This window comes from Tasmannia lanceolata, unplaced genomic scaffold (assembly GCF_043159265.1).
Source record: "Tasmannia lanceolata isolate RefF3 unplaced genomic scaffold, GAP_Taslan_0.1 ptg000037l, whole genome shotgun sequence".
Taxonomy (NCBI): Eukaryota; Viridiplantae; Streptophyta; class Magnoliopsida; order Canellales; family Winteraceae; genus Tasmannia; species Tasmannia lanceolata.
This window is the reverse complement of record NW_027518714.1, coordinates 1068253-1080802: the sequence shown is the minus strand read 5'-3', so window position 1 is coordinate 1080802 and position 12550 is coordinate 1068253. Positions and strand designations below refer to the sequence as shown.

The following is a 12550-nucleotide window of genomic DNA, read 5'->3' as shown; positions in this document are numbered from 1 at the left end:
TGGCTCCGTCCCTGTTTGAAGGCATCCAACCTCATCTGAGAAGGTTAATATGGAACTATGCTGGGCATAATTTCTCGATATAGTTGGAAGTAGCGTCACTGTCCAATCTAGTCTCTTTGGAACTAGTCAAATGCAACAAGATGGAGCATCTGGCATCTCTTGGAAAACTAAGGTCTCTTAAATATCTCCATATATGTGGAATGAGCAGGGTCAAACACATATGCCACGAATTTTATGGGGAGGGTGAGGTATGGGGCTTCCCAAAGTTGGAACGCTTCTCTCTAGGGAAACTGTCTACTTTGGAGGAATGGGAAATGCCACTTCTAAGAGAACTTAGACTGCAAGACTGTCCTCATTTGAAGGCATTGCCGGAAGGAGAAATTCCACTTCTAAGCGAACTAATATTGCATGAATGCCCTCGTTTGAAGGCATTGCCTTGCCTTCCCAACACATTAAGGTCATTACATGTTTGTGACTGCTCGTTGATAGCCTGGAACCCATGCATTCCAATGCTTGAGTACCTTGTCTTGAAGTGCAAGGAGAGGAGGTTGCCTTTGTTGCCGAACCTTCCCAAGCTTGTAGAGTTGAAGATTATGTTGTCACCAGAACCGACATCACTCCCAGAAGGATTGGGCCAACTTCAGGCTCTTCAGCGGCTCACCATCCATTTCTGCCCCAACTTGGAATCATTGCCCCAGGAATTGCAACAACTCATGGCTCTCCAAGAGCTGTGTAGACAAAGCGGTGTGAAGAGAACAGAGCGGAGGATTGGCCCAAGATAGCCCATATCCGTCATATTGAGATTGATCTTGAGGAAATCAAATGATATGAAGCCAATGTGAGATTTCTCTTAGCTAATTGTGCATATGTTCTTGCTTTCTGCATTGGTTTCATTCTCAATAGAAATGTTGATCTCAGCCTTGGTCTTAGTATTGATTTGGGGGGTTGCGAAACTGTAACTGCAGTACTAATGGGGTTTCTCTCTTGTCAATGACCATTTCCCTTCCTCCTCAACTATCCAGGAAAGACCTTGCAATGAAGGATCGCACACATCTTTAGAAAGGTGTCTTAAGAGGGTGATTGGTTTGGTTTGAGCTCTCCTACTTATATTTATCACTATGTGCCTAATGTTGTTTCTTGTCTGCTCCCTAATGATACCAATGGGCATCTGCAATATCGCTTCTTGTGCTTTCTTTCTATGGTTCTGGACTCAATTTTTATATTGAGGTCCTCAGGCTCTGGTCTGTTGTGTGTTGGTTTGTAGTCGTTCCTCTCGTAGCCTGTTGAGTTCTTGTTTATCTTTAAAGTTTTGTTTCTCTTCCTAAGTTTTTAAAAGATCATTTCCAATATGTTGATAGAAAGCTGTGTGTCAGATTATCTCTGGGCAATAGTGATACCAATCCTCCATCTGGTGGGTTCCAACCTTATGGTGTGGATCACTCCATTCTGTATTGTGGAATTTCTGATTCCTTTTCTAAAAAGGCGAGCAAAGGAATTTAGGATCTTCATTGAAGATCACTTCTCTGCCAGACCTAATACTCATCTCTCTGTAGACATGCAGGATTTCTCCTGGTTCTATTTCAAGGAATTTATGAAGTTTTTCCCTTTTCATTTCTTGCTTTACTTATGCAGGCATGCCAACGTTTCACAAGACCGATGGGTTTGTTTGCGTCTAGTGTTTAGAAGAAAATAAAGAAGAAAAAATGCTGGTCTTTGCCAGAAATGTAATAATATTGGGAATTTGTTTAGTTGAAATACCTTTCAACAATTAGTTGTGTTTTTTGTACCCAGTGATGTGGAATCCTTGCATGTTTTTAATTTTAGCTCGATGCTGGTGAAGAATACAACTTTTTTTTTCTTCAAGTAGACTGCTTTGTTTATATATTTGTGTGATGAAATTTGGTGAAATAGTGAGAATGCATTTCCATGTTAGAGATTGTCAGGAACTGTTGTATCATGAGTCAGGTGAGATCCGTACCATAACCACATCTAATAGCTTACTGGTATTTTATTTCATTTATAGGCAAACTTTGGTGCAAGTGGTTTCATTAGATTATTATATTCAGTTTCTATTTTAATTTATTCTTTTTGGGTCTGTGATTCGGTTGCTTAGTGTTAGAGTTTGGTTTTCATATAGTCTTATTGCAAACCAGTTCAAATTCTTATTTTTAAGCAGTTTCTATGGCAAATTTTAATGTATTTAAAGAAATTTTTGGCTCAATTACCCCAAGAGTGGGGAAATTTGAAAACAGTATAGGGACTGTTTAGGTGAGAAAGGACACTTGCAATAGATAGAATCCATGGAGGTGTGTAGGGAAATTTGAAGAAAGAAATGATATAAGACTATTAGGGGTGCAAATGTCAATATTGTGATGACGACTTTAAATACCTAGAAGTGACAACGATCTTCCAGATCGATTGGCCAAAATAGGGACCTTGCGGGATTCCTTGTATGTTGGGCAATCTTTGCCTGTTGATGAGCGGTCGTAATCTCTCATCTCTAATAATATAGTTATCTTTTGCTTAAAAAAAACACTCTTCAATTAAAACTTGAAACTGGAATTTATCTAAGGACACTTCATTTTTTTTTTTGGAAATGCATCTGAGGACACTACATTCTGTTAAAAACAGCAACAAGTTATATAGAAATCAGTCCTAACATGACTTAGTAAACTAGGCTAACCCAGTTAGAAAACCAACATACTTTCTTCCAAAAGTTAAAAAATGGACTCTCTTAAAAATATAAAACAAAAAACCCACCATGCGATCAACACTAGCTGGCCTCCGCTTTGCCCTTCGGCTACGAAAATCCAAGAAAGGAAGACTGTCACTTTTGACAGTTAGATCAAGGTCAAATTTGTCAATCCTACTTATCTTTGCAACAGATTTTCAATATTTTCTGCATCACTATGTGATCTGGCTGATACCTTGCTATACCATATGAAGTCCATATTACCGCTATACCTCCGTCGCCTTTCTTCTACTACATCAATCAGCTATATTTACATTAACCATAGTGGAAGGATTTTTTTACTGTAATCTTGCTTACTCTACCCGAAACATCATAAGTACACACTACACTGTGCTGACCCTATTAATGGGAGAGTATTTTATATTTTTGGTATGCGTGAGTAGATGGAAAACTATTTCTTTTGGTAGCGTATTCAATTTCTGATCCTCTTATAACAATGCGACCACAAAAATTACTGGGTGGCATGTTACTTGCGGAGTTACTGTCTTGATTTTTTAGATTTTTATAGCTCAGCTTTTTGAAGGGCTGCCAGGACTGATGATCGGTTGCACAAATCTTTTTTTGGACAAATCCTGTATTCTGAACCTCCCCATCAGCAAGTCACGTCTCCTCTTACTATTGTTACCGTCACAAAAAGTGCAAGCCAGACTTGCAGTAAGATAATCAATGGGTACGCTAGTAGATGGGTTATGTTAGGCTCTAGTCACATATCCTGAAATGCAGTAGGCAGAAGTAAAAACTCTAGATGGATCAGAGGGTCTTGAAAGGCTTCGACGCCTTGTGAAGGTTTTGCATGAAAGAGGACACATCTAATGCTGTCAAATATTGCCATGGGTACCTCTGTATATGAGATTATTGGAGAAAGTGGCATGGAATAGTCCGAGTCATGTCAATTAAGAAGAGAATTATGGCTAAATGGGTGCCACCTGCTCCGAATTGTTGTATTTTAATTTTGACAGTTTTGCTCTAGCTGTAATTTGGGTCCTACGAGATTCAGTGGAAGGATGAGAGCCAACTCTATCATTATAGTCTTCTCCAGTCTAATTCATGTATCGAATTCTATTGAAGCTTAAGTCAGGGCTCTACTTGAAGCTTTGAAGGTGTTCAATTCCTTCACAGACTGTTCCATCTGGGTCCGAAAGTGACTCCACAAGTACCCTCGAGCTGCCAACAAATGTCAGAGCCTATGGCACCTTTTCATTCTTTCGATGAAGATTAGACATCATTCTAAAAATTTGCCAATCCTTTCTCACATGTCTTCACTAGAGATGTTGTTGATAAGGAGGTGGTCATTGTTGGAGATAACCTCAATTCATTGTAATGCAGTGTAGCTTGTGTAGTTTTTCCTTGTTCTTCGCTGCTCTCTGGTCATCTCCTTGCTGTTTTTCTTGCTTCTTCAATAAAATCCTCATTTATCTTTCAGAAAAAAACAGAATATATTTCTTACTAAGGCCCTGTTTGGATTGCAAGAAAAACATTTCTGATGGTAAAATTTTTCTCAAGAAATTGTTTTCTTTCCACATTTTAAAGGGAAATAGTATGATTATGCTTGATTAAGAGGGATATCATCATCAATTAAAGCTCAAGCAAAAATTGAATAGGATCGGTCAAGTTATCCCTTTTTTCATGTGTAAATAAAGTAGGAAACTTTGGAAATAATTTCCTTTCCAAACTTTTCCAGAAAATTCCTGCAATCCAAACCATGGCCTTAATGAAGAAACGCATTCTGATCCTTCCCTTTCACACAGACCAAGCAAGCCTATCGGCCTCAATTGTTGTTTCAATCGTTAAAGATGCAGAATGATTAGTGCAGCCGACATGTTTGTTTCCATCATTAAAAGGAGTGGAAGGAAACATTTGTAAATTGTTAGTCCAATGGCTCTCACCTTGGCAGTCTTCTATGTTTTGATGATTCCAAACACAAGTTGATTTGTATTGTTAACTCTAATGTGTTTGATGTTTTAATGCATGTATTGGAAATCCAATTTAATCAAACACTAAAGTCAAGGAAAGCATGGATGATGGCGTGAACCTATCATGAAGATCTATAGAACCCAAAGTAAAGATGAAGGCTTGGAATATTCATGAAGACCTTTTGGAGCCAAAAGAATAAAAAAGATGATCCATGGTGACAGTGAAGACTTGGAGAGATGATGTCATTGAAGATATCTAGAGTTTGTCAAGTCTTAGAAGGCCAATCCTTATCTTAGGATCTATTAGAGGCATCAAGGAGGCATTAATAAGATCCCAAAGAATATAAAAGGATAAGGGAAGAACACATGGACCCAAAGCCCAAGTGCCAAAGTGAGCCCATATATGAAAAGCATCAATTTGTCACTTGCATGAATGACCATTGGACAAAATCCTATCATAATCAGTTCAAAACATTTTCAAATATTTTTAACAGATAGATCTCCTTCTTCTATTGTCTGTAGAGCACAAGAACGTAGAAATCCGATAAGTAACGAAGGAGATATGAATTTTACAAGTTAGCACCTGAAATCTGGAATAGAGTTATGGAATTCCATGGGATACCACGGAGTTCCGAGCACGGAATTCCGTTGGAGCCCTATAACGGCTAGTTTTGGTCTCCTTTGCCTATATAAAGGTCTCTAACCTTCTTAAACATAATTCTAACACTCCCTAAACCTAATTTGAATACATATTGAGTTAAAGAACATACTTGAGCCTCTCTTGATTCAAAGACAAGAATTGGATTAGGAGCTTTCATTGTACATCTTCTACATCAAGATTATAACCCTTTGAAAGGGATTTTCTTATTTCTTTCTTTCTTTCTTCAATCAACATTGTGATTGGGCGAGTGTCCGGAGAAGCGGAGCTCTCTCTCTTTGGTGGAGTTCGCCACCAAGGTTAAAGAGTTCGGATTCTAAATTTGGCACCGATTTTCGCCGAAGTTAAGAAGATTAAATAGTGAAGCCATTAACCTATTTTGTTGGTGGAGTGGAGTAGGCCTCTTGGGTTTGAGGACCGAATCACTTTAAATCTTTGGTGCACTTCTTCTAACTCTCTCTTTATATTTTTTGCACTTAGATTTATCTTTCTTGATTTAATTTGTTAATTGGTCTTCTAACTTCAATTTGGGCTAAAATTTGTTAGTTGTTTTAAAAAGGGTAAAAGTTTTATAGAAACCCGATCCCCCCCTTCTCTCTCGGGGTTGCCACCATCATACTTGGGCCTAACATTGCATTCTCATAAACTATTCTCAATGATTCCATACTGGTTTTCCCCCCAATTTTGATTTCAATGCATAGACAAAAATTGGGGCCAACTCTCTCCAATAAAACACTTTCTCCTGCAGGGAATATGTAGCTGAAATAAATCTGTGCTTCCACACTGAAAATGTAAAGGCAAAGGTCTTCCCAAGAAAGGCTAGAGAACAACTTAAAGCTGAATGGCCAGAGAACAACTTAGAGCAGGGTTGGCGGGTATATTGTGTTTCTCTGCTACTAAGGGTTACTTCTATTCAGACATCAGATCCACCTTATGAAGATGCTAATGTCAGACCCCTTTGGATAACACTCGTATCTCCCTCCAGACTGCTCAAGGAAAGACACCCTGTTTCTCTACTTCATTTGGATGAATTTAGAGAGATCAGATCCATTTAGATTTGATTCCATATCAGCAGCAGTTACAAGTTACTGCTCATTTTCAGCATATGTAAAGTAGGTTTGTTATAGATACAATTGCCAAGCCCCTAAGCTTCTCTACAAGAGCAGAGCTCCATAAAATACTAGGGGACACATAATATTGCATGTTCTTGTTATTAGTGAAAAATCAACATAATGGAAGATATCAGCCATATAAACAAACACACTAGTTCAAAATATTACGACTCAATGTAGCATCTGGTTCAGGGGGATCATGCGATGCAAATGAGGCTGAAGTTATGGCTCTTTTGTTTTGACTTAAATGGTGCGCTCAGAATCTGCAGGCCCCACTTATTGTTGTAGGTGATTCGGTGAATACAATTACATGGGCAACTTCGGATGCTAAAGGACCTTGGAGGATTAGACCTATGATCAGGGGAATCAAGGATCTGGTGTGTGTCGTGAAGCCGACTATCGAACACAGGAGTCGATCTGCAAATGAGAGGGCGGATCAGCTCGCAAAAGCCGGTGTTTTAAGGGATGCTATGTCCATTGTTGTTGCACCTGATCCTTTGGTGATGCTAAATGCAGTCTGTGTAATCTTGTTATTTTCTGGATTCATGTAATGAACTCTGTAATTTCTGGTTAAGGGGGACATCTTGTCCCTGGTACACCTTTCAATAAAGTCATCTCTCAAAAAAAATGTAGCATCTGGTTTTCAAAGGTAAGAGACCATAACAATGAATGTAAATTACAAGCATTGGGGATAAATTTGGAAAACGTATCAATCTATGCAGCAGGAACACTTGTGTATCATTACAATTGCTTGTGCTTGCTTCCCCTCCATCCATTTCTATTTTCTTTAGACACAAAAACTATAATTGCCAGACCAAACCATCCATTTTTTATTTGAAAGACTAAGAAATTTTATTGATATTGCAGTAACCAGATTACAATAACAATAACATGGACAAGTCATCCTGCATATTTTTTTTTTTTTTGAAAGAGAACAATTTATTTATAGCTACAAAACAGCATACAAAAACGAGACAAGACGTCCCACTAGAGCAAACATCATACAGCTACACCAAAATCTAACACACGCCCATCGAAAAGCATCAGTGCAGGAAGACCCATGACCATACACAACCAGCAGACCCTTCGTTAATGCCCTGGGGGCTAATTACAACTGCTGAGATACCTACAAAAACTAAAACAACCAACATGTGGCAGTTCACTGATGCCACAAAACATGTTCAAACAACTTTGATTCAACGACCAATTTTAAAACAGCAAACAGCAAACAACAAACAACAAACAACAAACAGCAACTACAACACCTCCATAAAAACTATCAGCACCAATTACAGTCACTCCCACCCATAGAAAACCAATTAAAAAGGGCCCTTTCCCCTAAATATGCGGGACCCCAATTGATATTGCAGACCAAACCATCCAGTCTTCACATCTTTTAGATTGCTCAGCTTGCCTCCCCTGAAGTGGAGCCTTTCTAAGCTCTTCAATCTATGCAAGAGGAGCACTAGGAGCACCAATGATATTGCTTGTGCTTGCTACATCATTACTGTTGCTTGTGCTTGCTACATCATTACTATTGCTTGTGCTTGCTCCATCATTGCTATTGCTTGTGCATGCTTCCTCTCCCTCCACCCACACCCCATCTTTGTCGCCTTGAAATGACTTAATCTCGGGACATCCAACGATCTCCACACAGTTTAAACATGGGAACACTTCCTTCAATTCATGCCATTCTACTGCTAAATCCTTTAGATACTTTAGACGCAAAATCTCTACTTGCCAGTCTAAACCATCCTTCTTCACTTCTTTTAGATTGCTCAGCTGGCCTCCCCTGAAGTAGAGCTTTTTCAAGCTATTCAATTTATCAGGCACAAGCCAATTTGGAGCCTCTTTCCCAGGAAAGCATTGAAGGTCCAACTTTTCGAGATTTAGGGGAAGTGAAAGAGAAGTTACAGTAGACATGGTAGCCATTCTAGTTAGTGACTTTTTGTTTCCTTTCTTACTAAGTGAAGGAGAAACCTTAAGTTTTGCAGACGTCATCGAGTTTTCACCGGCGCTCTTGGTAGATGACAATAATATTCCGGCCCATATTATTGTTAGAGCAGAGAGGCTTGGAAGTTTGCCCAGCTCATGCAACTCCTCAATTTGTGCCTCGCTCCCTATGTTTATGCTTAGTTTCCTCAAGGAATTCAATTGAGTTAATTCATCGAGTTTACATCTACCGTCATTACTTGAATTACCAATAACAAACCCTTTTAACACTTGGAGCTTCGAAAGTGATCCAAGCCCCTTAGGCATCTCCTCGAGCAAGTAACATTCAGAAACATCCAAGTGTGTCAGATTTTCCAGCGAAGATATCCCAACTGCCAATGTCTCCAAATTATGACATGCCCTCAGATCTAGAACCCTCAGATTTGTTAACTTGTTAATGGACTCTGGGAGCTCTGTTATTCTGGAAATGCCTTGCAACCCAAGATACCTCAAGCTCTTAAGAAGCCCCAAGCGTTTTAAGAAGGTGGTGTCTTCTACTTCAATGTGATACTTGGGCAAATTTTTCCACCTTCCCAATTGCAGAATGGCCAAGCTTCTCATCTTAGAGAACACACGCCTTTCGCATTTTAGATAGTGTGCATTTACATTGAACAACGAACGTAAGTCGCCAGGACTAACAGGAGAAATTACTAGCGAATCATTTTTTCCTTTCACAGGAGAAATTACTACCAAATCATTTTTTCCTTTCGCAGGAGAAATTACTACCGAATCATTTTTTCCTTTCGCAGGAGAAATTACTACCGAATCATTTTTTCCTTTCACAGGAACTGTCAAACATTTTCTCCTCCCGCATTCGGAGGAACTGGAGGTTGGTCTTCCTTCAGAATTAAAACCAAAGAAACCAGTTTCTTTCGCAATAGATATCCCCATCCAACGGACCCAAGATTGCAATTTGCAGCTTTGTGGGGTTTTGCTCCGTTTGTTATAGATGGGTACAACCAGACCACTCTCGTACAGCCGCTGGAAACAATCTTCCCCCACCATTTCAGCCTGTTTGTCTCTTGTTTCCTTTACCAAGTCCTCTCCAATCCACCAGTGGATCAAATGCCTCTTACCTATGGTGGAATCTTCTGGGAAAATACACAAGAAAAGGAAGCACAGTTTCAACTGATCATCCAGGGCATTGTAGCTCGCTCGAACATCCACCATTGCTGGACTCTTTAAAATCTTATCCAGGTTCTTGAGGCGTTCCCAATTTGTTTCTTCATCCACAGCCACTTTCGCCTTCTGCTCCACTTTATAAGTGGAAGGAAATTGTGGCGCCTCGGACTTAATCTTGCCGACTGCTTCGCCGACCTTTGTTAGAAGGACGTCACCTTTGCTTCTGATGTCGGAATTCAAAAGGATATGGGGCTGGTTTGGATTGTTGGCTGGTGGTGATATTGGAAGACTTTCCACGAAGTCATCGGCGAGTTGGGTCAAAGTTTGGAGCTCATCCACGACTCGTCTCTTCCAGTCGTGAGCTGCGAGGAGCATTTGGGTTATTTGTTGAAAATGTTTCTCACATGTGTCAATCCGATCGGAGAAATAAGAGGAGATGGTTTTGACAGCACTCAGCCTGGCCCGTAAAGGAACAAAGGCTTCCTCCTCCTCCTCCTCCTTGTTTCCTCCTCCTACACACATCCTTCAAGTAGAGAAAGAATTGCCAAAAGAGTAAATCGGAGGATGATGGTTGGATGAATTTGGGAAATCAGATTCTATTTCTAGGGTTTCAGGTTGTCTAATCTAACAAGCAGATACTGTAGCAAATAGATTTAAAAAAAAAAAAAGAGTAGACGAGATTTCAGCTTTGGAGTGTTACCTGATGAAAGGAAAGGTCAACCAAAGTGGCGAGAAAGTCGAGTAGGTGCAAATTTCAGAATTCCTAAGGGTGGAGACTGTTTGTTAGGTCTAAAATCAGTAACAGGTTATGGTAGGCCGGAAGGGCTGATTTGACAAGCCACGGCTAGAGGGCTGTTGGAGTCATGCGCTGCACAAGGGCACAGACAAGAAGACAAAGGGTCAGAAGACCGACCCGGAGTGGTACTCCGGACGGACGCTTCGACACTCAAGTCAGTATGAGCAGGAGTGCAGAGCAATGTCAGAGCAAAACACTAAAGGTCTTAGATTTTTTCAGAACCCTCACCTTAGCACAAATGAAGGCTATTTATAGTGATTCGGAGCCACCTGTCCTTCCACCTGTCCAAGACAGGTGGTAGCCCCTGTATGGACCAAATCTCATACTTAAGAGGTGCAGTTGGAACCTAGGAGGTGCTGGTGGAAGTCCTTGATTGGTCCAGGCAGCATACCTAGCAGAGGACAGGTGTTGGCTTTGCAGTGGCCCCTGTGAGGGCCACGTGTCAACAGCCGGTTGGTCGTATATTTTGGACCCCATCACTGTTGATTGAATCTGAAACCCTAGAGCTTAAGGTCAAGGCCCGACGAGATTAACACTGAGAAATGGTGTAGACTAGAAATTCCTTTATTCGGAATTCCTTTTCTTACACTACTTTATTCGCATTATTGCTTCTTCCACACACTCTGTTTAGTGGGTCCCACCTTTGATTGTTATGAATCATCCGTTTGAATGACAGGCCTTGCTTTGGATTTCCAACGTAATTACCAACTTACCCTCCGACAACATTCTTTCAGGGAGGTTTCTTGAACATATTTGTTTTAAGCCCACCTTGTTCGAAGATCCAAACCATTCAGTTGTTGGGCCCACATGTAAATAGATTGTGCCCCAAAAATCATCTGCATAGGATGATCCTAACCCTCTAATCCTTAGACTATAAGGTTAGGATCATCCTATAGAGATGATTTTTGGCGTATGGGCTATTTACGCTGAGGCCTAACAATTGAATGCTTTAGATCTTTAATGAAGGCTGACCCACTCTATCTTAAAAAAATATATATATATATATATATATATATATATATATGTGCAACTATGGACGAACACCATATAATGCATATTTATTAGAAAATTCATTGCGGCACTATTTGTTTGAAGATCCAAACCGTTCATTTGTTGGGAGCTTTTCCCCAGATTTGTAGAGGTTTATATACAGTGTATGTAGGATGAGGTCTTGAAGGGGGTGAATTTATCACCACACTTTTTTTTGCCACACCGATTGCATAGTAGGCGTGATTTTTCAGTCATAAAAGATCAGATGGTCGATTAAATTAATAGACCGTTCAGATCATCCAAAGGTGGGACCTACTGTGCAATATTAGGAGCATTATGATGAAGTGGGGCCCTACTAAATATTCCTATTTGGGTTCTATATAGGGTGGAAATTATAGTAAACAAGAACTTGGGAACTTTCCTTAATAGCCATATATTGCTCCAATGAATTTCACTCTCACCGTTACCCCACGGCTGTTACAATCAGAAAATTTGGAGATATATGTTTGTTTAGGAAAATGTTGAGAAAATTCACAGAGCAAGTCCGATCCAATCGTTCAAAAATTAACAAAAAATTATAAAAAAACACATTCCACAAGATGAACACCAAGATTTTACTTGGTTCGCTCAATGCCTAGATTCACCTGTGAGAACATAATCTTCCACTATGAGAAAAACAATATACAAGGATTACAATAGATTAACCCAAACCCACAAACCTGCAACCCTTTCCTTGCTCTCTCAACCAAGACCTACATAAGAAAAACCTAAGAGAAAAACCCACAAGAGAAATCCCAAAAGAAACCCGAGAAAAGACCCAAGAAGAACTCTCTCTCTCTTCCTCTCTCCTCTTTGTTCTCTCTCCAGCGTCACGAGGAAACCGAGCTCGCCCCCTCCTTCATGTTAAGAGAGCCTTATTTTATGGGAAAATAACAGTGTTGCATGTTAAGCCGCACACGTTTCTGTGGAAAAATTAGAGCGGGTGTTACACTGTATTGGTGAACCAAGGGAAATTCTCGATTTCACATCATATAATTTCTCTTTCTAAAGCTACAATTATTTAAAAACTCCATGAAAACTTGAATACCATTGTGATATATAGTTTGGCCACCCACTTTTTTGGTAATTTCCACCCGTCTCTCATTGGTTCACGGAATTACATTCGTTGAATCAAGATTTGGCGTCTCTTATGAAGGATTCGGTGTGGCATTCAAT

The 12550-nt window shown here is 39.9% G+C and overlaps 1 protein-coding gene across 1 annotated transcript; it reads right to left on the bottom strand.

The window, feature by feature from the left end:
- Positions 1–7261: 7261 nt before the first annotated feature.
- Positions 7262–10507, bottom strand: LOC143861880 (disease resistance RPP13-like protein 4). The gene is made up of 2 exons (XM_077372833.1): positions 10250–10507; positions 7262–10072 (listed from the first exon to the last, which is right to left on the bottom strand). The coding sequence occupies exon 2, from the start codon at positions 10069–10071 to the stop codon at positions 7885–7887; it is 2187 nt and encodes a 728-aa protein (XP_077228948.1). The 5' UTR covers position 10072; positions 10250–10507; the 3' UTR covers positions 7262–7884.
- Positions 10508–12550: the final 2043 nt, after the last annotated feature.

What these genes read in the sequence shown, in the direction of transcription:
- LOC143861880 (XM_077372833.1), bottom strand. Translation starts at nt 10,071, where the DNA reads ATGTGTGTAGGAGGAGGAAACAAGGAGGAGGAGGAGGAGGAAGCCTTT.